We start from the raw sequence: 26,384 nt of genomic DNA, 5'->3' as shown, positions 1-26,384 counted from the left end.
AAATTTCGTTTCGTTTTATAAATGAACAGTGATCAAACAAACTGGGTAGTTGGTCAAACTGGTAGGAAGGCCCTGCTCACAAGCTTACAGTCTATTCTTAGTGGTTATAGGAGTCTTTCTGTGTATTACATATGATATGACATTCAATTCCCTGTTAGCAGTCACATGGATATTTGCTTCCAGAATTTAAAGGGGGTCGATGAATGGGATAACTGGTTCTACCCTGCTTAACTTTCTCTCCAATTTAGAGGAGTCCAATGAAACTGTATAATAGAGTAAAGCCACCCTGCATAATGCAGCTTCTTTCTTCGGAAGTGGACTCTATTCTGGTGTCCTGATGATGAGAATTGCCATGGTGGACTTACCACAAATGCACAATTACATTATTATGCAGCAGGAAGCCAGGATGCCCCAATTACTATCTGTCCATTGGACCTCACTTTTGGAAGCCAATGATTGTTTTAAGCATAGTTTATATTATAAAGGTAGTTCAATAAGTAAGGTAACATGACCTTTCATGTGTGTTGCGATCTCGATTTCATTCTAACTAGACTGCGCCTTATAACAGTCATACTGTTTCAATTAGGGCTGGCCATCGATCATCGATGATTCAAAATCATTGATGGTTTATGGCCGATGTCGAATACTTTTGCCATCGATGGGGGAGAATCAGATAGTTTCCCTACATCGATGGCACCCAATGTTGTTTTTTTTTTTTCCAAAGTGCCAGGACATGGAGCATAACTCCGCCCCTGACACCCAATAAGCCCCGCCCACATGTTTTGATTTGGCCTACAGGCCAATCACTCAAACATAATAGATGACCATCGATATGTAAAACTATTGATGGTCACCCACTGCATAGTTTTACACTATCGATGGCCTGTTGCACTTTAGCTATCGATGGCAACCATCGATGGCCATCCCTAGTATCCATATAATGTGTGAGATAGTTTGGTTGGTGGAAATATGGCCAAACACTGTGGTGCATATTGTGATGAGATTCCTGTGTCTAAAGGGTACATAGGCAGCTGGTATTCATCTCCCAACTTGGAAGTTACCCTGAGTTCTGACCTGTGGCCTTGTGAGTTTTTTCTTTTATATCTGGGTGGGTTGTGTTTTTGATGATCCCTTTTTATAACTTCTATAGTCTCTATACTAGGGGTACATTAATATTTTATACATCTATATATTGAAACATGAGTACATTTATATGCTATTCATAACTTGCAGGTTTGCCTCATGGTGTGTTTGTGGTAAGTCTTGACGTCATTTGTCATTGTGATTGTGCCAAGTTTTGTCGGTGTGTCTCATTGTGTGTTTGTGGCAAGTTTTGTCTATATGCTTCAATGTTTGTTATGTTTTCTGTATGGTCCTTCTGTGTCTGTGCCAGGTTTTGTGTTTATGCCAGACTTTGTCTGTGCTGGTCAATGTGTCTGTGAATGAGTTACTTGTGTGTCTGTCAGTCTAGATTTAAGTAGGCTGACACAGAACAACCTGTAACGAAAGATGAGGTAAACTTCCCCTTCTTTTTTTTTTTTTTTTTTCTTTTTTTTTTTTAACTATTCAGTAAATATTTGCCTCATTGCTCAGTTGGATATTTGGCTTTAAGTGTTCTGTGTGGGATGCTACCAGACAAAATGAACTGGCGCCATTGTTTGTACACCGCTATTCAGATTAGCAATTCAACGGCTTATGCAAGTGGATGGGTGCCGGACGGGGTCCCGACAGGCATTTACCTGACGTCGGGATCCTGACTGTCAAAAACACCGACAACCGGGTTCCCGACGGCCACCTGCTATTTTCCCTCGTGGGAGTCCACGACCCCCATAGAGGGAGAATAGAATAGGTGGTGAGCGCAGCGAGCCCGCAAGAGGCTTAGTTGCGCTAACCATGCTGTCTGAGTCCGGACAGTCTGGATCCCGACGTTGGGCTAATGACTGTCGGGATCCCGACTGTTGGACCCCTGTACCACACCCCAAGTGGACAGTATGGTCATTTCACAATCTAGCACTGCAGAAATAGAATAGTCTATTGCTCCAAGCATGATTCTTGGTGATCACATCAGCACTGAGTATTTCAGGGAATCAGTGTTCTTATTCTGTGGGAGGCACTGTCCTGGATATGTTAATAACAGCAGGGCTTAACGTGACAAGTGTTGTCAATTACACTATGCTGTAATATTCAATTGGAAGGCACAGGATGCTCTATAGCAGTGATTTTAAACCTTTTTTCCTTGCAGCACACTAAATAAGATTTTAAAATTGCCAAGGCACACCATGAGATCACCGCAGGGCAAACACATTGACCCCCCACCACAGGAAAAAAAAACGTATTGGCCCCATATAAAAAACAATCGCACAGGTAACAAAAATAAAATACATTGGCCCTTTAAATGAAAAGAAGAGACCACTAAATAACAGTTGAACTGGTGGTGGCTGTAAACTAGTTTGGGCGTCTCTAGATCTGGGGGCACACTTGAGAATAGCTCGAGGCACACTAGTGTGTAACAGCGCAGTGGTTGAAAACACTGCTGTATAGTAAGGTTTGTTACTTGCAGCAACTGTTGATGTCTGTTTGACATCCCAGTTAGGAGCAGCATGTGTGCAAAGTGGTATTAGCAACACAATGCTATGCAGTGTTGCCATCAGAAAATGTCTGGCCCGCAGGGCCGGTGGAAGGCTTCTCAGCACCCTAGGCAAACTTCAACCTACTACCGCCCTGCCCCCCTCCCCTTCCAATACTGCCACCAATAACCATGTTCCAACCCCTTCATGCATACTTAACATTCTGGAATGGCAGGAAGCCTTCCAAAATTGAGTGGTCCTCCCAGCCCCCCAGGTAGGTGGGCAAGACTCTTGCTTTCTCTGGAGGCCCCCAGCACCCTCCCCTTTGCCACACACAACAGAGTACAGGAAGAGAGGGAAGCAAAATAGGGAAGTATGCCTCAAGAGAAAGTATGGAGGTGAGGTCATACAGGTTCCACAGCAACCGCTTGCATTAAGTACAACAAGGATCCTCACAGACATCCTTTATTTTTTGATAGGCAGACTTGGTGGCGCCCCCTAGATCCTGGCACCCTAGGCAGCTGCCTAGTGGTAGAGCCGGCCCTGCTGGCCCGTTACAGTCTTAATCGGTGGATGCAGAGTTGTGGGACTGAGCCCTAGTGCCCAGAGCAAGCACATGCTTTGACACCCAACAGTGGTGATCTATACCTCATGCCTCTCACACCTCCCACGTGGCATATAATGAATTACTGTGCAATTAGACTGTCCTTCCATTATAATGGGAGATGAGTTGGGCGGTGATAACATATGTACTGTAAATAGGATTCGCTCTGGTAGCATACAGACTGAGGGCTAGAAGGGAACCCAGGCCTGAGGCTGATTCTGAGTTACAGGAAAGGTGGTAACTCCATCTGGACAAACCATGTTGACTGCTAGGGCTACAAATATATTTATTGTTACTTTTTGCATGCCTGGTCAATAGTTTCATACATAGGGGGTAATCTATATGTGCCAATTATTTCCTGACAGGGTAAATATAGGCAGTCACCTAAGCACCTATTCATTACTGCCATTGAAGGGTAAAAGAAAAAGGAGGAAAAAGACTCTCTCTTTGTTGGGGCACTCTTTGAAAATGATTACTGTTCAGTAATCGACAACTTGTAGCGGTATGTCATGCGATATTAGCAATAAATCATGAGTTACAACACAAGCATGAGTAGCAGAGTATAAGTAGCAGCTTCATGTGGCCAGTGTGACTAGGATATGAGGCTAGTTGGAGAAACTAGTAACGCTTGAGGGAGTAGGTTAAGTTAACCCCACTCGAAATATGGTATGAGTTAAAATTTAGCTTTTATTAAATCTTATTAAAATATACACTAGACAAAAACGTTTTTTAGGCGCTCACACACAAACATATAACATATATAGTATTTAACAAGTTCAGAGATTCACATTAATGTGAATCTCTGAACTTGTTAAATACTATATATGTTATATGTTTGTGTGTGAGCGCCTAAAAAACGTTTTTGTCTAGTGTATATTTTAATAAGATTTAATAAAAGCTAAATTTTAACTCATACCATATTTCGAGTGGGGTTAACTTAACCTACTTCCTCAAGCGTTACTAGTTTCTCCAACTAGCCTCATATCCTGGTCACACTGGCCACATGAAGCTGCTACTTATACTCTGCTACTCATGCTTGTGTTGTAACTCATGATTTATTGCTAATATCGCATGACATACCGCTACAAGTTGTCGATTACTGAACAGTAATCATTTTCAAAGAGTGCCCCAACAAAGAGAGAGTCTTTTTCCTCCTTTTTCTTTTGCATACAATTACTCTCTAGGGTGCACCTCCACGCTAACTACCTGGTGAGATTCCTTTAAACAGGCCTTCAATACCATTTTGAATTGTGGATTTGTCAACACACATCTATACTGATTATTTTTACTACTATTACCTGTGCTCTGATCCATCTTCCACTTCCCCTCCCCTTATATTTCTGCCATTGAAGGGTGTCAGATCTCTCTTGGATTGCTTCTGAGCCGGGCAGGCTTGGCTGGGATCGTAGGTTATATATTGCATGCAAAAGTCCCGTATGGCGACCGGAGGGAACGCCGGTGACTTCTGAGGGTAGCCGTAGTGTATGGCCACCTTTTTAGAACAACATCAAAGGAATTGGGAAGTATATGATCTAAGGTACAGTATAGATCAGGGGTGGGCAATTATTTCAGCTGGGTGGGCCACTTCCAGCAGATATTCGAGAGCTGCACTCTTGAAATAGGGGTGTGGTCACTCAAAAGGGGGTGTGTCTATGAATGTATTGTAGCACACCATATACCCCTTTTACACATCATGCAACACAATAGTTGGCCCCTTATACTTGCCCCTTACATTAGTAATGCCACACACCTGCCCCCATTAGTAATGCCACACACCTGCCCCCATTAGTAATGCCACACATGCCCTCACATTTCCACACACCAGCTCTCCCTTAATTATTCAACACACCTGCCCCCATTAGTAATACCAGCTCCCCCTTAGTTATGCCACACACCTGCTCCCATAAGTAATACCACACACCTGCCCCCATTAGTAATACCAGCTCCCCCTTAGTTATGCCACACACCTGCCCCCATAAGTAATACCACACACCTGCCCCTCTTTAGATAGTGTCTGAGCTCTCATTTAGTGCAAATTTCAAATTGAATGATCTGTGCAGATATCTGGTGAAAATATCATTAAAGTCAGATTCCAAAGGAAAAGTAACACATTAGACAGCGTATGATGTAGGGTAGGGTAGTGATGACAGTAGATGTACTCTTGTATCAAGTTAACCGAAAGCCACAGTGGACTTAGTGTTAATCACTAGCAATGCCAATAGAAAAAGCACAGCATTAAGTTATTCTTTCGTGCACACACAGAACATCTGGATGATTGCTAGAGTAAACACCCATTTCCTTGTAAGTTTATTCACCCCCAGTAATGTTATGTTCTTCATAAAGATCATGCTCTTGGCAGAGCCGAATTTAGTGTGAGCGTCATTTGGCAAACTCACATCTGCAACAAAAACTGTCTAAAATGATCAAGAGGAAACAGACTGAACTGTATGACAGAGAAAGGACGATATACCACAAGAGAAGCACAACAAGCGTATTTTCTTTTTATTATTGAAGACCTATTTAAATTGTCAGCAGTGTACCCACAATAAGGCAGGTGTGGAAAAAGTGCTGCAAAGTGAGAATGCTTTCAAAAACAGAAATGTTAATAGTTTATTCTTTATCAATTAACTAAATGTAAATGAAATATTTGCTGTGACCAACTTTTGCCTTCAAAGCAGCATCTGTTGTTCTAGGTACACTTCATGCAAGAGTCAGAAATTTGGGGGGATTAAGTATATGATTAACTTATCATACCAAACAGGTGATAATGACCATTTTCATATGTAGGTTGGAACTGTCATTAACTGAAACAAAAACAGCTGTGTAGGATGATTAAAATCGGTTGAGGAACAGCCAAACTCTGCTACAATGGTGAGGTTGTGAAAGACCATTTCTTGGCAAAGGTCCTACACCATGGCAAGACTCAGCACAGCATAAGACACAAGGTGGTTATACTGCATCACCAAGGTCTCTCCCTGGCAAAGATTTCAAACTAGATTGGGGTTTAAAGATGAGCTGTTCAAGCAATTTTTGAAGGAGCATGATTAAACAGGTGATGTTGAGAACAGTAGATGCAGTGGGCAGTCAAGAAAACTTAATGCATCAGATGAAAGACCTATCCTGCTTCCTTTACCCTTTGAAATTGGTTCCATCAGTTCAGAACTGTCATAATCATCCATCCATCTACTCTTTGGATAAGTCTGTCCAGAACTGGTCTTCAGGGAAGAATTTTTTGACAAAAAGTAATACCTTTTTAGATGTTTGAAACAAGGCCAATATCCTAGGAACTGGGTTGCAGACAAATGGCAGCAGGTGCTCTGCACTGATGAATCAAATATTTAACTATGTGGCTGTATCAGAAGGCAGATTGTTTGCGGAAGGGCTAGAGTGCAGTATAATCAGTGTTTGCAGGTAACCGGGAAGCAGAGTGGAGGTTCCTTGCCAGTTTGGGGTAAATGGAGTTGGGAATTTGGTCAGGATTAAACTGGGCCCCCTTCAGCTCTGGCTCCATAGCAGCTGCACCCCTTGCGCCTATGGTAGTTACTCCCTTGGCTCCAACAAAGCCCTGATCTCAACATCAAGTCTGTATGGGATAACATGTGAGCAAGCTTAAATCCACAGAATGTCTGTGGTTAGTTCTCCAAGATGTTCGGAACAACCTACCTTCAGAAACTGCCCACCTTAGTTTTATATTTTTATTGCATATACTCTTTACTATGGTTACAGTCAAACAGTCAACTCATCCCTCCCAACTGTCATGATTTTGGTGGAACAGTCTCGTTTTTAAGGGACTATCCCCTTGTCTCACCCATGGTCTGCAGTATCCCAGGTGGTGGTCATTTGGGAGACTTCTTTTGGGAGTGTCTATTACTGGAAAAGGGGGAGAGGGGCTTATAGAGTGATAAGTATGTCCCTGCAGTGACTAATACAGGCATGGCTCATAATACCGTAAAGCCATGACCCTTTCACCGACTGTATTTTTTGTGGATCCGGCTCAATAATTGAGTCCTCGGTAGGAGGGTTGAATGTAGCAGGCGGAATATACTTCCGGCTCATGCAGCTTTGGTAAAGAGGTGACCTTGAACTCTTTAGACCGGCTGTGATGGGAAGGCCAAAGAGGACAATGGTAGAGAAAGTCGGTAGCAAAAGTTTGGTTGGTTAGTGAAACTGGAACCAGACGGGTAGCAGGCCTTCGTGGAAGAAAAGTTGTGGAGTGGGAGCTAAGTGAATCCAGGAATAGAGTTGAAATAGGCAGGAATGTTGCATAGGTACCAGAGTAGTACCCAGGGATCTAGACCGGAACTGGCTGGGTGATGCAGGATGAACCGGAGGAGTAACCAGGAGTCTGGACCGGAGGAATCGGAGTAATGGTGGATCTACCGGAAGAATAACCAGGAGTCTGAACCGGAGGAATCGGAGTAATGCTTGATGTACCGGTAGATTAACCAGGAGTCTGGACTGGAGGAATCGGAAAAATACTGCAGCACTGCACCCGGCCGCCGAACCGCCGGGAGGAAGGACTGGAGACCTCGCCAGACAGTCCGGACCGGTAAGCGCCGCAGCCAGGCCGTGACAGACCCTAATTTCGGGCATGTGAACATCCTTCCTGCAGCCACCACAATGTTGGCAGATATGGAAAATCTGAGGTCCAATTCTAATCGCTCTCTCTCCATTTGTAGTATTAATCCTTGGCACATTTATCATCAATTGCTGTTAGAATCCTTCCTTTATTTTAGTTAATAGTTGCAGCAAAAAGAGACCACCATCAGAGGGCGCTCTTCTCCTGCAAGTTATGTCACTTGACCGCTCTCAGACCTAAAAGCAAATGCAAATAATCCATTTATTCTGCCAATAACTAAGATACCCAATAATTTATTTTTGTATTTGGTAGAGTTCTCTTCTTGAGTGGCAGAGCGATCTGGTAAAGGTTCTTCTAATCGCAGTGCCTTACAAAGCACATAAACCGTATTGACAAAACAAGAAAAGCGCGATTCACAATAAGGAACATTGCAGAGTATGAACCTGGTTGACAATCATTGCTTCATTAGCAGTCCTAATACTCGCAGAAGCCGTGGGGGGGGGCAGAACCCAAGGGTTAGGTGCTGTTGCAGGCAGTGGGTTGGACATGATAGTATACTGTAATTAAGGGCAGAGGGCCCTGCCCATGCACATAATGCACTGTAACTACTCGGTGGCCCTTAATACACTATAATCCCAATTTTTAACACCTTCAATTGCATTTACAATTAATTATTTTTGCAATTGATATGTTCACCTGCAAAAAACAACTTCTAAAGTCCACAGAGAATTGCATTAGAGCAGGGGTTCCCAATCTTTTTTTAATCACGGCACCCTAGAGTAAAATAAATTTTTTTTTCACGGCACCACTAGGCCAAACTTATTTAAATTAGATTGGGTTTATATGCGATTCTTAAGATCAGGTATGTGGTAAAGGACAAGATTTGCTTCTGTTTGTACACATTTTATTAATGGCAGCCACCAGCACTGATTTTGCTCATAAATAATTAACCATTAATAATTTGAGTTGGTCCTGGACCACCAACCCAGGGCACCCCTGCATGTGTCCCAAGGCACCCCAGGGAGCCACGGGCACAGTTTGGGAACCACTGCATTAGAGTAAGAAACAGTTGTACTGGGCAATGCATTTAAACATCCGTAATGTTTCCTGCTTGTTTTTGAAATTCCTACTCCCTATCTAAGGAGATCATCCAACCAACAGCTCATTCTTTCATTGGATCTCTGACTAGCTTTGGTATGGCAGCAATCTGAGCACTTGCAGATGCTTTTCTAGTGCTCTTGTGTATGACCTCGCAGTGAACAAGTTAATATTCCAAAGATCACTCCACGTACTCCAGAGGGGAAAGGACAAAGGTTATTATACGGCTGAGATCATTTGCAATCCAGCTGAGGTGTAAGTTTGCATAAGATCTGCAGCAAACTCTTGCTAAACAATGAACAATTTTAACATGTCTATTGGTGGAAAATATACTGTGTAACAAAAGGCAGCATAAAATGTATTCTGCCTCTACGAAAACAAGTCGCAGCAGGCTAAAACGTAGGTGGCAATTTCTAAACTGCCACTATAGTCATTTAAAATGTTATCGTTCTTTATGTGGGTTATTGTCTGGTGGTGATGTATGGCCCGGGGTCGAGGTGCAGGGGGAAAGCTCCACAGCTTATTACCTGGGTCGACCAACCTGGCAATTCGGCCTGGCTTATAGGAAGGGCAGATAGCAGTTTTTGCTGGGTAATGTGTGCATCAGAGTTTTGCATTGTTTACAACAGAAGTGGGGAACCTTTTTTGTTCCAAGGGCCGTTTGTATGGGGGGGGGAAATCCTTCAGGGGCCATATGTAAAAATGTATTTTACAAATTGTCCTGCTGCTGCCGCCCCATGCTCTGGTGGCTGCAGCTGAATAGGACTGACAGTCTCCGCCTGCTGTTGATTAAGGGGAATCTTGCGAGAACTACCGACCTCTCGCGAGAATTCCCCTGTACTTGACTCCCGGCAAAGCCGCCGGGTGGGGGGGATGGGCCACTCAGACCGGCTACGGGGGCCGCATACAGCCCCTGGGCCTGAGGTTCCCCACCCCAGGTTTACAAACTAGTCGAAGTTTCCAGAGACTCCCATTGTGGTTCCATGAATTCCGCTCCTAAGCTGCTAGTGGCTGATCACCAGCAGATCAGTTCTGCTAGTTACATCTGACTGAAGCAGAAGGGATCAGTGTCCTGGGCCAGCGCCTTCCCAGAGCTCACCAGCAGCAAGGATTACAGTGATGGCTAACCTTGACACTCCAGCTGTTGTTGAACTACACATCCCAGCATGCCCTGCATCAGTTTTAGCATGGCCAAATAACAAAACTGTTGCAGGGAATGCTGGGATGTGTAGTTCAACAACATCTAGAGTGTCAAGGTTAGCCATCACCGGATTACAAACACTTGTTTTATCAGAAGGAGCAATACCTTGTGTCTAATAGAGTAGAGAAGGGGCTGATTTAGACCTAATTTGGCCCCGTCCCTAATGGTGGGGGGTCTGCACATGTGCAAACCCCCACAGCGAGCACCTTTTTGGCAAATTTGACATCACTACATTTGGCCCAATGACCGGAACAAGGCTGTCTATCATAAAGACATAGGGCCTTATTCTAGTTCACTCCCACTCTAAAATCCTTCTTAGATGGACAAAACCATGTGCACTGCAGGTGGGGCAGATGTAACTTGTGCAGAGAGAATTAGATTTGGGTGGGGTTTTACTTGAAAGTGAGCTCTATATTGCAGTGTAGAAATAAAGCAGCCAGCATTTTCCCTGCACAGAAACAAAATAACTCACCCAAATCGAATTCTCTCTGCACAAGTAACATCTGCCCCCCTGCAGTGCACATGGTTTTGTCCATCTAAGAAGGATTTTGTCAGAGAGTGAACTAGAATAAGGCTAATAGTTACTGACCATTCCCTTCCCACTGGGAGACACTGGAGTTGGATGTTCAGGAGTAAGAGCTAGGGAATGCAGGGACCTGTGTAATGATGCAGCGGGGAGTAGAACCATAGGCAGCAATGAGTCATCAGTTCCCTTTCTGGTATGGGGATGTCCTGCTGTTCCTGGCGTCTGGGAGAGTAAGCCGATAGTATACTAGTTGCTGGATGCTGGAGCATGTGGGTGCAGTATTGATAATTGAGGTCCTATTCATGTACAGTATATAGGGCAGTATGGACTGAACAGTAACAGGTGTGATGTTCTCCGAGGCACATGCTAAGCCACATACAGTGCTAGCAACTATGGGACTGATTCAGACCTGCTCGCTAGTCTCCATATACTCGCAGCCATGCAAACAGGTAAGCACCATACTCCCACCCCCTCCCCCAGCACCCAAATCGGATCACTAGCATGTGAGGGGATATGTACACGAACACAGACCCTCACATGCGGCCGAAAGCAGGCATCCACACACCTGTGTTTCTGGGTGAACGCCCAGTGTTCATATGAGGTCCCCATAAAACGCTGGGCGTGCCCCTGCCCACCCTCAGACCTCCCTGTCCGTAGTGAACGCCCCTCTAGTGTGAAACTCGTTGATGGCTCCCGGGGTTTGCACAAACCCCCCACCATCGGACACTGGCCCAAATTCAGACCCCAATGAATGGGTCTGAATTGGCCGTATGTCATGTTACATGAATTTGCCACAAACCCGTTTCATGTGGGTGATGATGGATGACAGGTGGCACAGCTGGTACATTAAAATCTTCATCTGAATTCTTTATGGCATGCACACAATGTAACCTAGAAAAGAGACACAGTCCAGGGGCTGAAGGGGCTGTCATGCATTCAGAAGTTCTGGTTCTGTGTGCCATGATGAGGGGGTGCAGTATCCAGTCAGGTCTCTGCAACCATTCACGGGTTTATTATTTGGATGAGGGTTGGACTGTGCTTCAGAACTTCTCGGCTGTGCGCTAATTGCCTGGGCATATCTTTGGGGGCTCAAGCTAGGCATGTAGGCAGTGCAAAGCTTCCCTCTGTCAGATCCCACCCGTTATAACAAATTGTGAGGAGGTGTTTTTTTTTTTTTTGTTACAATATTGCTAGAAATGTATGTGACTATATAATTAAGTGCTCACAATATGTTTGTTTCATTTAGACAACAGTAAATTGGGATAATGGCAAGCTGGTGTGCGTACAGAAAGGGGAGAAGGAAGGACGCGGCTGGACCCAATGGGTGGAAGGAGATGAATTACACCTGGTATAAACCTTTTTGTCTTTTTTTTTTTTTGTTTGTTTGTTAAATATTATTTTAAAACTCTAGAGAATAAGAATAAATGGTAAGAAAGGCATCTGCAGATGTGCCCACTTCTATATGCCTCTGAATGCTGCGGCATAGGATATGGTAGTGGAGATTGCGCACAGAGGATTCCACTACCCATACAGTAATGGGGGGTGGGAGTAGTGGGGTGCGATGCTCCCGCTACCCATAAAGTACAGAGGGGAGCCGGAGGATGTTCGTTGCCAAGGGTTGTTGGAAGATATGCCCAAAACTTTGTGTGTTGTAGCACGCTCCCGCTACCCATAGCAGTCACTGGGGAGCTGGCAGCTGTGGTGGACGTTGATGCAGAACCAGTCTACGCTGTTCCCTTAGCAACCTTTTATAGAAGGACACCTCTGTCCCTGAAAATTGGGCACAGTTGGCAACTATGATAACCCATAGGCACCCATGTTCTATGCTGAACATCATTCAACCTATCAATTGTCCAGGATTTAGCGGCCTACATGCGGCAAGAAGCAGTGTTACTGTTGGTTTAAATCAGTGGTGGGGAACCTCAGGCCCGGGGGCCGTATGCGGCCCCCGAAGCCGGTCTGAGTGGCCCTCCTACCCACCCGGCGGCTTTGCCGGGAGTCAAGTACAGGGGACTTCTTGTGAGAGGTCGGTAGTTCTTGCGAGATTCCTCTTTTTTAACAGCAGCCGGAGACTGTGAGTCCTATTCAGTGTCAGCCACCGGAGCGTGGGACGGCTGCAACAGGACAATTTTTAAGAGAAATTTTTACATATGGCCCCCGAAGGATTTTTCCACCATACAATTGGCCCTTTGCACAAGAAAGGTTCCCCACCCCTGGTTTAAATCCTACTTGCCAATATTTTTTGTTTTCAGAGAACAGGCCCAAGAGTCGAGGGCATAGGGTTCCATGACATAAAGCCCATCACGTTCCCCTTTTTCTAGGGAAGTGTAGAGAGATAATATACCAACCAATCCGCTTCTAACTTTCATTTTACAGACGGTTTGAATAATAACAGTTTAGAGCTGATTGGTTGGTACTTTTTATCTTTTCCCAAGCCTTAATAAATCTCCTCCAGAGTATAATGAGATACAGTTCTGACATAAATGAGATAAACACTTGAGATGAAAGTTTTGGATCGTACATAGGCAATGTTGTACCAGCTCTCTGAGCACAATGCCTCCATTCTGTCCACCCCTCCCTTAGACTAGATGATTCAGTTCTGAGAGGTCTTTCATTTTCTCCTCTTTTGAACTTCTTAACAAAACCACATAGACTAGTAGGGAAAAGACGTTCACGACCTTTGTGACTAAGCATTCAGCAGTGGAGAAGCTAGGATGAGTTCCTCCCATGTCAGACTAATTTTTCTAAAGCGGCAACTATTTACAAGGCAAAATCAACTTGGTTTTGCCTTGTAATTGGTTGCTGCCTTTAAAAAATGGGCAGACTTGCACAAAAGTTACGGACCCCCAGAACTTTGAGGCTGTTATATTTAGCGCCTAATTTTAGAAGTCTCATGTATGTGCACTAGAGGACGTGGACATTTGGTGGACACCCGAAAAAGGTCAACATGAGTTTTTTTTCATGATCTTTTCCCCAAAAAATAACTTTTTCATACTTTACATCCTAGTGGGCACGGAGGGGGGAATATAATGGTGTGCCCGAAACATGGCGAGAGCAACGGTACACTTATACGGTGTCCGTGTTGACCCAAAACTGTGAAAACCTCATTCTACCTTTTTCACGTGTCGACCTTTTGCCTGTTAACGCTATGACCCATAACCGCCACTAGTACCCAGGCAATTGATAGGATGCATTACTGACCATAATGAACAATTGCTCACATATTGGCTATGTATGTGAGTGAAAAAGAACCAGCCAATCAGCTCCTACCTGTCATTTTTCATACCCAGCATGTAACATGGCTGTTAGGAGCTGATTGGTTGGCTGTTTATCACTCTCCATTTATCACTTTTTGAAGCTGGATACATCTGGGCCCTAGAGCTGAACTCGGTTCCTTATTATTTGGTGCTTACATGAGTTTCTGATCCTATTTCTTTCACAGGAGATGCGGGCTGGAGACGCTGTCTGCAAACAGGTGTTTAAGAAGGTTCAACAATAATACGGACTTTGACTGAGACCATGAGCCTCCATCACAGATGACCTTTAGAAAACCCCTTCAGTTCCCCAGCAATACTAATGGTTTTTACTATACTGTAATTATTATTTTAGGGTTACAATTCTGCAATGTTGTTTTATAATGTGACCTATATTACTTTAATAAAAACACTAACCTAACTTTGCATTGCTTTCAGCTCATGGTTCAAAGCTGCGTACACTCTAAACCGATTTGTAAGAAAATCCCAGAAATTGTTAAGCGCACAGTGTCTGATTCAGATGTCACATATGCTGCATTCATTAAGGATCCAATTGGGTAGGAGGAAACCACATTGCATCATCTGCGATGCTGCAGGCTCGTGGGGTCGGGCAAGCTGGCCACCGCATCTGCCACAAAGAGGCCGGGAATTTTCCATCCTCTGATGGATATCCTGCCCGGACCCTTGCGACAAGCCTATGTTTTGTAAAAAGAGGCCGTCTCCACCCCCTCCCTGCCCCCAAATGGCATCAGTCAATCACTGGTAGTCTAATGCTGTAGTGCGACTGATGTTGCAGACCCACGTGCGCATGGGCAGAAAGGGAATGGTCCAAGCGCAATGTACCAAACCTCAGTACTTTGCCTCATGTGCCACTTCCTTGTCATGTCGTCAGGCACACGGTTTCAAAGCCCTATAGTGCTCTTTATATTGAACTCTTTGGTTGGCAATAATGAAATTTGGAGTGTAATGAAACTTATGATTGGGCTATCCATCACTGTGAACATTCCAAATCAGGTTATGTCTTTTTCATACACTTCTGTTTATGGAGTAGCACACCATCTCCCCTAATTTGTCACCTGTATACACAACAGGGTCCTCGTACTGCCAGTGAGAAATGAACTCTGCTGTACAGCCCCTATAGCAGAGCTCCTAGGACTGGTACATGGCTGGGAAAGCTTAGCTGGCTCCTGTCTGTATAAAGGGGCAGACTAGGTGGGCCAAGTGGTTCTTATCTGCCGTCAAAATTCTATGTTTCTAGGTGGCCAAACCTGTCCTCAAGATCTACCAACAGTTCATGGCAACAGATTCAGAAACTACACATCCCAGCATACCTTGCCACAGTTTAGCATTCCCTAATAGCAAAACTGTGGCAAGGCATGATGGGACTTGTAGTTTCACAACAGCTGGCGGGCCATAGCTTGGACATGCCTGCTCTAGATCTTTAGTAGGAATGAATGCAGATTGTTTGAAAATGTGATAGTTAAGGTGGCCATACATCAGATAGACCGGTCTAATGCTGGCCACACATCAGACCAACTTTCCTCCAACCATCCAACTAGTTGGTTGGATGGAATAAAAATCTGGTACTGGATAGGAGCAAATGTAATTTGTAATTACAGATGTAGCGGGTCTCTTCTTTGCAGGGGATGGCGATGGCGACACCAGCCGCCATGCCCCGCCACCCGTATCTGCGAAAGGGGACGCGCGCGCACGAGATGCGCGTGCGTCCCCTTCCGACGGCTTCCCCTGGGTCCCCGCCGCCTCCCCGCACCCCCCCTAACCCTGTCTGTCCCCCTGAAGCGGAGACTGACAGGTTCCTGTCGCCCCGCCGCACGGAAACTGAGACGCACGCGCGTCTCAGTCAGATGGAGAGCCGAGCTGCTGGCGGATCGCCAGCGGTGACATACTGGCGATTCGCCAGCAAGAAGGAGCCCGAATCCATTTGTAAGTAATTTGTTTCCCAAATCGGTAAATGGACAACAACTGTCACTCAGACAATGTACTGTAGTTGGACCTATTTGATTTAAACAATTTCACTGAATGTTTTTGTCCATTATCCTGAGTTTGTGAGCAACTTACTTATTGGCATTTTCCCCATACAGTACCAGATTTTCAGTCCAACCAACCAACTAGTTGGAGGAAAGTTGGTCTAATGTATGGGTCTTCAACCTGTGGCCCTCCAGATGTTGTGAAACTACATGTTCCAACATGCATTGCCACATTTTTTCCTATAAGAGCATGCCAAAAAACCTCAGGGCATGCTGGGACATGTAGTTCCACAACATCTGGAGGGCCACAGGTTGAAGACCTGTGGTCTAATGTGTGGCCAGCATTACAATCATGGTTGGGTCCAATTTCCCTTCAACTCCCCGGCAGTCCTTGGTGGTTTTTGGTTTGGACACACACTGTACTCACAATCTGTCATTTAATCCATCATAAAATCCACCTGCTGCATGATTGTATGATTCAAGCTTCATTTAAATAGGGGGCTGGCCTACTAGGAGACAGGAGTGCCAGTAACTACCAATCTGGTGCATTATTAAATAGCCCTAATGCAGCAATCCTCTGAAAACCTTTTTCAGAGTAGTGACAGAATTGTGCAAAAGGACGTCCACCGCTCTTTTCAGCCGCCCGCCCATTTGCCACTGGAGACTCCTAGCATCTTCACTGCCACGGGCTGCCTGGAAACTGCACCTCTCTTCTCTGCTAGTCAGGGAGGGAGAGTCACATGACTCTTTACAGCACATGCAATCTGCTACCAATGCTGCACGTCAGATCAGAGGACCAATCCTCCAATCTCCCAGGGCCAGCATTGTATGATTGTGTGCACACAATCTGCATACAATCCATTATTATTATTATTATTATTATAATTTTATTTATAAGGCGCCACAAGTGTTTCGCAGCGCCGTACAAAGGAACAATACAGGGAGACAACGCTTGGCATAACATTGAATAAATAACAAAAATACAGTACAAATAAAGAGCACCACAGTTCAATACACATTACAGCTTAAATGTAAGTAGTGAGGACTCAATCAACATACAACTAGAGGCTTGAGGCCAATGATGGAGATGAGTATGCGGAAAAAGATGGTCACTGAGTGTTGGAGTATAGGAGAGCTGTGAGTGAAATGTGAAGAGAAGAGGGCTTTGACAACAGGAGGGAAGAGGGCCCTGCTCGGAGGAGCTTACAATCTAGTAGGAAGGGGAGACAGACAGATTACAAGAGGTGCAAGCGAGTGGGTGGTGGTTAGATAGCAGGATGTAAACAGGCAAGGGGTCGGAGAACCAGCTGGTTTATGCAGTGGAAGGGTATGCTTTGATGAATAGGTGAGTTTGTTAGTGCCCGTTTGAAGCTTTGCAAGGTCGGGGAGAGACTAATAGAGCGAGGGAGTGCGTTCCACTGAAGGGGTGCAGCACGGGCAAAGTCCTGTACTCTAGCATGGGAAGCAGTGATCAGGGTGGAGGAGAGACGACAGTCGTCAGCCGACCGTAGAGGGCGGGAGGGTGTATGAATGGAGATGAGGTTAGAGATATATGGAGCAATGGAATTAGAGATGGCCCTGTATGTGAGTGTGAGGTGTTTGAAGAGGATTCAGTAGGGGAATGGAAGCCAGTGCAGATTTTGTTGAAGGGGAGTGGCAGAATTAGAGCAGCGGGAGAGGAAGATAAGCCTGGCTGCAGTATTGAGAACAGATTGGAGAGGAGCCAGTTGGGATTGAGCGAGGCCGGTGAGGAGAACATTGCAGTAGTCGAGCCGTGAGATGACCAATGAGTGGATGATCAGCTTAGTTGCACTCTGTGAGAGAAAGGGCCTGATGCGAGCAATGTTGCGTAACTGGAACCGCCAAGAATGGGCCAGAGCTTGGATGTGGGGTGCAAAGGAGAGGAAGGAGTCAAGAGTGACACCCAGGCAGCGGAGTTGGGGATCGGGGGAGATGATGGTGTTGTTAACAGTGATAGAGATATTAGTAGGGGGCATAGCTCTGGGTGGGGGAAAGATAATAAGTTTGTTTTTGTCCATATTCAGCTTCAGAAATCGCTCAGACATCCAGGTGGAGATGGCAGAGAGGCAGTTGGAAACTTGAGAGAAAACAGTGGGGGACAGATCAGGAGAGGAGAGGTAGATTTGGGTGTCATTCACATAGAGGTGATATTGGAAGCCAAAGGAGTTAATGAGTGCACCCAGAGAGAAGGTGTACAGAGAGAACAGAAGGGGGCCAAGGATGGAACCCTGAGGGACCCCGACAGGAAGGATAGAAGGTGGTGAGGTAGAGCCAGAGGCAGAGACTGAGAAGGAACGGTTGAAAAGGTAAGAGGAAAACCAGTTGAAGACTGTGCCAGAGAGGCCAATGTTTTGGAGTGTGTGGAGGAGGAGAGGGTGATCCACAGTGTCAAAGGCAGCAGATAGGTCCAAAAGGATAAGCAGGGAGAAGTGACCCTTGGATTTGGCTGACAGCAGGTCATTGGTGACTTTCACTAGGGCAGTCTCAGTGGAATGAAGTGGGCGAAAGCCAGATTGAAGGGGATCAAGGGTGGAGTGGTCAGACAAGTAGCTGGTGAGACGCCTGTAAACCAGCCGTTCTAGTATTTTAGAGGAAAATGGGAGAAGATAGATAGGGCGGTAGCTTGTGGGAGATAAAGGGTCTAGGTTTGGTTTTTTAAGAATAGGCGAGACCAGAGCATGTTTGAAGGGTGAGGGAAAGATGCCAGTAGAAAGAGATAGGTTAAAGAGGTGAGCAAGGTGGGAGCAGCCAGTGGGGGAGAGGGAACTGAGGAGACGGGAGGGGAGAGGGTCCAAGGGACAGGTAGAGGGGGGAGAGGATGAGATGAGGGAGCGGACTTCCTCAGCTGTAGTAGGGCAGAAGGATGACAGAGTGGGGTAGTTGGGAGAGGAGGATGATTGGGGTGGGTGGGCAGCAGAGGGGGTATGGGAGGAGATATCATGTCGGATTATCTATATTTTAGAGAGGAAGAAGGAGGCAAAGTCAGTGGCAGTGAGGGATGAAGGGAGGAGGGGTGGTGCAGGGCGAAGTAGAGTGTTGAAAGTTTCAAAGAGATGTCGGGGATTGGAGGAATGGGAAGAGATGAGAGATTTGAAGAAAGATTGTTTGGCAGAGGAGAGAGCAGCGCTGTAGGAGGAGAGAATAAACTTGAAATGGAGGAAGTCTGCCAGAGAGTGAGATTTCCTCCAGAGGCGTTCAGCAGAGCGTGCACATTTTTGCAAGAATCGTGTTATTTTGTTGTGCCAGGGTTGGGGTTTAGAGCGTCGGAGGGGGACAGTGTGGAGGGGGGCTACAGAGTCGAGAGCAGAGGTGAGAAAAGAGTAATAGAAAGAGGCAGCCTGGTTGGGACAAGTCATGGTGGAAAGAGGAGAGAGGAAAGTCTCCAGGGAGACAGGACAGTAGGGTCAAGACCCGAGGTTACGTCTGGTGACTGTGGGTCTGGGCAATGAGGGGAGAGGGGAGGATGAGAGGGTGAAAGAGAGCAGATTGTGGTCAGAGAGTGGGAAGGAAGAATTAGAGAAATCAGAGAGATTACAATGGTGGGTGAAGACTAGGTCAAGGGAGTGTCCGAGATTATGAGTGGGGGTGGAGGTCCATTGAGAAAGTCCAAAGGAGGTGGTAAGGTCAAGCAGATTAGAGGAGGCAGCATTATTGATGTCATTAGGAATGTTAAAGTCACCGAGGATGATAGAGGGGAGGTCAGAGGCAAGAAAGTGTGGAAGCCACGCAGCAAAGTTATCAAGGAAAGGGGAGCAGGGGCCAGGGGGGCGGTAGATTACAGCCACAAGGAGGTGAATAGGGTAGAAGAGGCGGATAGTGTGTACCTCAAAGGTGGAGAATGTGAGGGAGGGCTCAGGTGTGATAGCGCGGAAGGTGCAGTTGGGGGAGAGGAGGATGCCCACTCCTCCACCCTGGCGGCCATCAGGTCTGACCGAGTGTGTGAAGGAGAGGCCTCCATAAGAGAGGGCAGCAGGGGAGGTAGTGTCAGAGGAGGAGAGCCAGGTTTCAGTGATGGCGAGAAGGTTAAAAAAGTGGGAAATAAAGAGGTTGTGGATAGTTGGGAGCTTGTTGCAGGCTGATCTAGCATTCCAGAGAGCACAGGAGAAAGGAAGGGAGGGGACAGGTGAAATAGTAATTAGGTTGTGTGGGTTGTGGGTGCGTGTGAGAGGTGTGGAAGTTGAGAGGGGGTGAGACCTGACAGCGAGGACTGGTATGGGACTGGATCGAGGAGCCATATTTCTGTGTAAAGTTGTTCAGAGTAGTGATAAAGAATGAGGTTGGAGTGGCCTAGAATGAGTAGTGAGAAGGTGATATACTGGAAGCGTGGAGAGCCTACAGGAAGTATAGGTAATGTATAAGTGAGACAGAAGCAGTGTGTGACAGCACTTAATTCAGTGTGGAGATCCATTGAGATTGTATGATTGGGTGCAATGTCTTTCTGCTGTATGGCCACCTTTAGTAATGAGTACAGCTGTGCACCAGCTAGGTGATTTGGAATCCGTGGACCACGAGGAGTGGTTTGACCACCCGTGCTATAAACCCTGGACCATACTTGCCTACTTTCGAAGTCTCCTCTGTGGGAGAAGCCCGGAGAGGATACTGTCAACGGTGGGTGCGGCCTGATGTAGACGTCATCAAGCTCCACCTTCAGTACTGCAAATCCCGCAGTTCGTAGGTCCTCCCAAAAAGTAGCAAATTGCTGTAATTTAACGCTGGGGCCGGTGGGTGGGGTGAATCCGATTTCCCGGACCCTCCCGGCCAATCCGGTAGGCAACCCTGCCCTGGACTAAACCACCTCACCAGAATAATACCAAATACCCCTCATAATAATAGTAGGGAAAATTTCTAAAGGTGGGGGTAATGGGTAGGTTGAGAAAGCAATGTAGAGTGCCCTGCATTTAGTATGTTGAAGGTGCAAAGTTATAGATGGGGCTGGCTAAAGAAGTAGGTGCTGTCAGGGCCACCGACAGGGGGATGCTGTCCCAGGCCCCTGCCTCTGGAAGGGCCTGGGTAGCTCATTTTGCCCACCACAACCCCCCCCCCGCCCCTCACTGCCTCCACTGTGCTGCCTGCTTCTTCAATGCAGGACGCCGGCAGAAAATTAAAATGCTGGACCGCATTTTGAGCCAAACAGAGCTCGTGCACAGTTAGCCAATCACAGTGGCTGCCAGTACACGAGCTCTGATTGGCTCACCAGCCGGTGGTCCGTTTTAATTGGCCACTGGCGTCCTGCATTGAAGAAGTCAGGACTGGAAGTCAGGCCCGGGCCCAAAAAAATTCCTAGTGGCAGCCCTGGGTGCTGTTGCCAGGGTACAACATACTCAACACCTGCTCAGCAAGCCATTACCAGAACATCTACATAGGGCTCTAGCTGTCCATTTTGGTAGATGATCTAAATCATTTATCTCCTAATACTTTAATAAACACCAGAGCCATAACTAGCGTAGTGCTTGTACACTGTGTGCAGTTTTCTGTCGTGTATTGTCTGCATGTACCCTAAATGTCCATCCCTGCATGCAGTGACAATAAAAGCTGTAGCACTGTCCACTGTGTTCTGTAAGAGGCAGCAGTGATGGGTGAGAAGTAAGAGTGTGAAACTGTGTGGTCAGCCGTTCTACGTCTGACATGCATGGAGTGTGTCGCACAGTGCTGCAGTATGGAGGAAACTAAGACTGAGACATGTGCTGTGGGTAACCGCTTTGGGGAGGGTTGGTATATCTCTTGCGCACTCTCTCTGAGGAATAATTAGGTGTAGGGCTCTACCTGGTGTAATGTGTATAAGGAACTCTTCTGTGGGGTAATGTGAACAAAAGACACTACTGCGTGGTGTGATGGGAATCATTGACACTACTATGAGGTGTAAAGTGAATTGGTATTATTGTTGCCACGCCCCTTCCCCATGAAGCTACACCCCTGTATTTTTTCTGTGCGCCATGTCCCTCTTCTAGCACAGGGCACCAACATGTCTAGTTATGGTTCTGATAAATACTAGACCATTATGCTGACCGGTTAATATACATTCCTGGTATAAAGCTGCCAGTCTGCCTCCATTTCATTTTTCAGGTGAGTGACTATCTCCTAGTCTGACTGCTTATGTGTATTGGCACTCATACAGGATTACTACTACAACACAACACACCTACTGCTAATCTGCTGGAGGACGGCAAGATTTACTACTGAAGACCAGCCAAAGCTGTAGATACAGTAGATTAACATTACCTCTACACTGTAATTAAGATATCAGAGTTAAAGTCCACCAATCTAAATTTCACAATTAGCAGTGCATGAATTATTTCTTGTATACATGAAGAGCATTGGAGAGTGGTTCACTACAGATAATCATGTTTAAGGTTTGATATTGGGGTCATTTCAAATATCTGTTGGTTTTGGGCAGAGGTGAGCTGCCACTATAACTGGGAGGAACAGCCACCAACAGACAGCACCACCACTCGCTCTGTACTCTGGGATTTTCATACAAAGCCTTATGGGACTGCAAATAAAATCCACCAGTCCAGTAAAATAGCCACGCTTACTGATGCCATGTTAGCGCCTTAGGGTTTACCCCATTAAGTTTTCATGTAAAACTGTTCCCAGCTGAGGCATGAGGTCTTATTTACTGAAAATACTATCATTGAAACTGAAAGTTCTCAACAGATTGAAAAAAATCTATAAATAGATTTGGGTGCGGGCACAGTGCGCTTGAGAGGCGCCTGTTTAAAAATTGGGTACTTATATGTTAGTTGGGTGCCCACTAAGCAATTTGCTTAGTGGGCTATTCTGCGTAGTGAAATTGCATCGCATCGCATGGGCCATTTTAGGGCCATGCGATGTGCGATGCGATTTTCCTATGTAATTTATTCAATGCTCTCTCAGCTCCGGGCCATCGCATCGCATCTGCCGCAAAATTGCATGCGATTTTATAGGGTGTGTGACAGTGGCATAAGTTTGTCCCAGTTGCCCGGAGGCAAGATTTATATTGGTGCCCCCTACATACACACACACACACACACACACACACTATAATAATAATAATAATGAATTATATATATATATCTTATGAAATATATATAGAGAGAGAGAACACTTATATTTCAAAATTCAGCTACAAAAGCAATTTCAATAGGTTTTCAGTTAACTGATTGAAACTAGGAGGAGGAGGAGAGGTGCCCCCTTGGGAGCAGGAGCCCGGCGGCCAGGACTGCGCGTGCGAAACCCCGCCTTCCTTACGGATCGCCAACTTCGTCCGTACGCGGTAAAAAACTGGCCGAACGGACCGCACGTGTATTTTTCACGGAATACGCCTCCTCCATCTCAGGGAACCTCCCCCATCATTCGATGGTCGCAGACCATCGAATGCAGGACCGAGTGGTCCACCAGCTCCCGCAACCTCAGACCACACGGACATTTTTCCGTGCAAAAGCAGGGATCTGGGCGGGCAGCTGACATCCGGCGATGTCATATGTCCGCCCCCTACACGTGCGTCACGACCGCATTACCAAACGTACGCCCAGCGTTTTCATGGGAACGCTGATGAAACGCGGGGCGTATGCATATGGTAATGAGCCAAAATAGCCCTTCACGCCCCTCTCCGTAGTGTTCACATTTCATGCAGGATTTGGCCGTACGCCCCGCTCGCACATGCGCAGAGACGCCTCTGCACATGCGCAGACACAAAACATCGGCGGCACAAACGCACGCGGATATTATTGCACCAACCAGAATAAGGGCCAGAGTTCTGCCTGTGGTGTGTGATGCCATGACATTAGGTATACAATAATATGATTGTATGTCCCAAAAATAGATTTAACGCAACCCCCCCCCACTATCCAAGCCACCCCGAAGCGTGGCGAGCGCAGCGGAACGCGTCCTCCAACTTTTTCATTGCCCCACTATCCACGTGGAGTTGATTTTATATAGTGTGGCGAGCCCCGCTAGGGGACGTGGAGTACATATAAAGTAATCCGCATCCCCTTGCGGGGCTCGCTACGCTCACCACGCTTCGGGCTCGGTGGCTCACTGGGCTCGCCACACTATCTAAAATCAACTCCACGCCGACGTGGATAGTGGGGGTATGAAAAGGTTGGAGGACGCATTCCGCCGACGCTCGCCATGCTTCGGGTGGCGTGGATAGTGGGGGGGGGGGGGGGTGTAAAACCTATTTTTAGGACATACAATCATATTATGTATACCTAATGTAAAATCGCATGCGATCTCATGGGATTTTGCGGGAGGTGCGATGCGATGCGATATTGTGTTAAATAATAAAAAAAAATTACATGAAAAAATCGCAACGCATCGCATGCCCTTAAAATGGCACATGCGATTTCCCTACGTTACCGTCCATATGCTAATTGGGCGCCCAACTAACATATAAGTACCAAAAATTTACATTAGCACCTAACTAAATTCTAACGCTGTTATAGAGATCAGTGACCTTCATTAGAAAGTACAAAAATATTCAAAATCTGATTCACAAAACCTCATTTATTGACCTAAAAGCAAGTAAAACAAAAAAAATACTAAAATTTAAGAACAGTCACCACATTGTCTTCATGTTTCATGACATACAAATCAAATGAACATTAAAATGACAACAAAAGGCGCAGTAGAGTCAGTCTCACTCAGAATCACTGTTGGAAAGTGCAGCAGTAGAGGTGTATTGGCACAGTGAAGTGCAAGGGTGACAGAACGTATTTGCATGGGGCAGGCAGATCGCTTTAAGAGAAAAAGATGGCATTCATAATTCGACATCCTTCTGTGACCCATTTTTGCAGTACAGGTGATACATCTACGTCTTTTTGGAGTTGGGGGGGGGGGGGTTCTCTCAATCATCAATGGTGCGTTTTGTGCCTGAGAGGCTACCCTGGACAAACCTATATATTTCCACAAAATATCCAAAACCTTCGTAATTCATTCATTCATAAAATAAGCAAAATAAACAATTGCGATGGAAAAATAAAAATAAATACAAACCTATCAAAAATCTGATGAATTCGGGTGCAATGGGCCTGAGAGGCCAGGAGGGACACTACTGCACTTCACGCAGGCGGCGGGAAAACTGACTAGGGGTTTCAAACAGCACCTAGAGATAGGAAGGTCAGGCTCCTGTGCCCTTTGGGCAGAGGGGAGAGCGAGAACAGATTTGCAGCATCTGTCAGGCCAGCTGCGACTGAATGAGGGTTAAGAAGCACCCTATGTCTCATAGAGGAAAGAGGCTGACATTCTTAACCAGGCCTGACCAAATTGTGGCTCTCCAGCAATTTCCCAGCATGCCCTGTACTAGTTTTGTTATGGGGGAATGATAAAAGTGCAATGGGTTATGCTGGGATATGTAGTTCCACAAAACTGGATAGTTACAAGTTGGGTGGGCCTGTTCTAAACACTGCGATCATTTGTACGCTAATAAGCTGACTAGGCAATGCTGAGTCTCTCCAGTAGCAGCATTCCTCTATGTCAGTCCACACAGCTCATACCACTGGTTGGAAGAGTTTTCAATTGCTGAGTATGATGTTCTATAGCAGAGGTTTCCAAAGAGGTCCTCAAGGTCGTCAATGTTTTAAGTATATCCATGGCTCAGCACAGATTGTTAAATCAAATTGAGGTACTAAGTAATACATCTACAGATCGATTGTCAGATTGGGCTGGTTGGAACAAAAACCTGGTAATGGATGAGAGTAAATGACAGTTGACCATTTGCTTTGAAATGCTGGAAAACTGCCAAAAACTGTCACTCATCCATTACCAGGTTTTTGTTACAATCTGACAATCGATCTGTAGATGTATGGCCACCTTTAGTCTCCTGTGGCCAAGCATGGATATACTTAAAACCTGAACTGTTGGAATGCCTTGAGGACCACATTTGGATATATATCCAAATGGTGAACGGGCATGTCTCATGAGTGATCTGGTAGGGAAGAATTTATTAAGATTGCATGTTAAAAAAATATATATTTTCATTAAATAAAGTCATATATATCTATCCATCTATCCACCCATCCCCCTTTCTATAATTCTATTCACACCCTCCTGTCTTAGTCTATCCCCATACCTCCCAACATGACCCATTGCAGGAGGGACACAATTCTCTATTGTTGGACCTCCCTCTTAATGTATGATTGCCATCACCTGTGTTGAAGCACCTTTCTTATCAGTTAACCTGCTTAAAACAGGTGATTGCAATAATACATTAAGAGGGAAGTCCAGAAACAGAGCATTGTGTCCCTCCTGGAATGGGTCATATTGGGAGGTATGTATCCCACAGGATCTCAAAGTCGGTCTTAAAGACCCCACACAGTGTATGTTTTACAGGTCTCCTCACAGAATCAAGAGAAATCATTAGCTCCACCTGTAGATCTTTCAGAATGTGTCAGTCAGCAATGAGTGCACTTGGAAATTGTGAACTGTGTGAGGTCCTGAGGTCCGAATTTGAGAACCAATGTTATATCCTATCAATCCAGTCCTGTATAATCTTTTTAATTTCACCCCATCCGTTCTGTCTCACTTTCTATCAATCCCCTCTGGTCTCATTCTAATAACCCCACAGGAA

The 26,384-nt window shown here is 45.8% G+C and overlaps 1 protein-coding gene across 1 annotated transcript in view; it reads left to right on the top strand.

The window, feature by feature from the left end:
- The window catches only part of RBP1 (retinol binding protein 1), a 35,811-nt gene extending 21,561 nt beyond the window's left edge, over nt 1–14,250 (top strand). The window contains exons 3-4 of the mRNA XM_083178306.1: nt 11,822–11,923; nt 14,018–14,250. Of these exons, the coding sequence (XP_083034432.1) occupies nt 11,822–11,923; nt 14,018–14,074 (159 nt within the window). The 3' untranslated portion in view covers nt 14,075–14,250. The remainder of the gene's footprint in view (nt 1–11,821; nt 11,924–14,017) is intronic.
- Nucleotides 14,251–26,384: the final 12,134 nt, after the last annotated feature.

Source organism: Crinia signifera, chromosome 3, assembly GCF_055691185.1.
Source record: "Crinia signifera chromosome 3, ASM5569118v1, whole genome shotgun sequence".
In the NCBI taxonomy this organism is placed as follows: Eukaryota; Metazoa; Chordata; class Amphibia; order Anura; family Myobatrachidae; genus Crinia; species Crinia signifera.
Note: the sequence above shows the minus strand (reverse complement) of the source record. Positions and strands in the feature narration are given on the sequence as shown.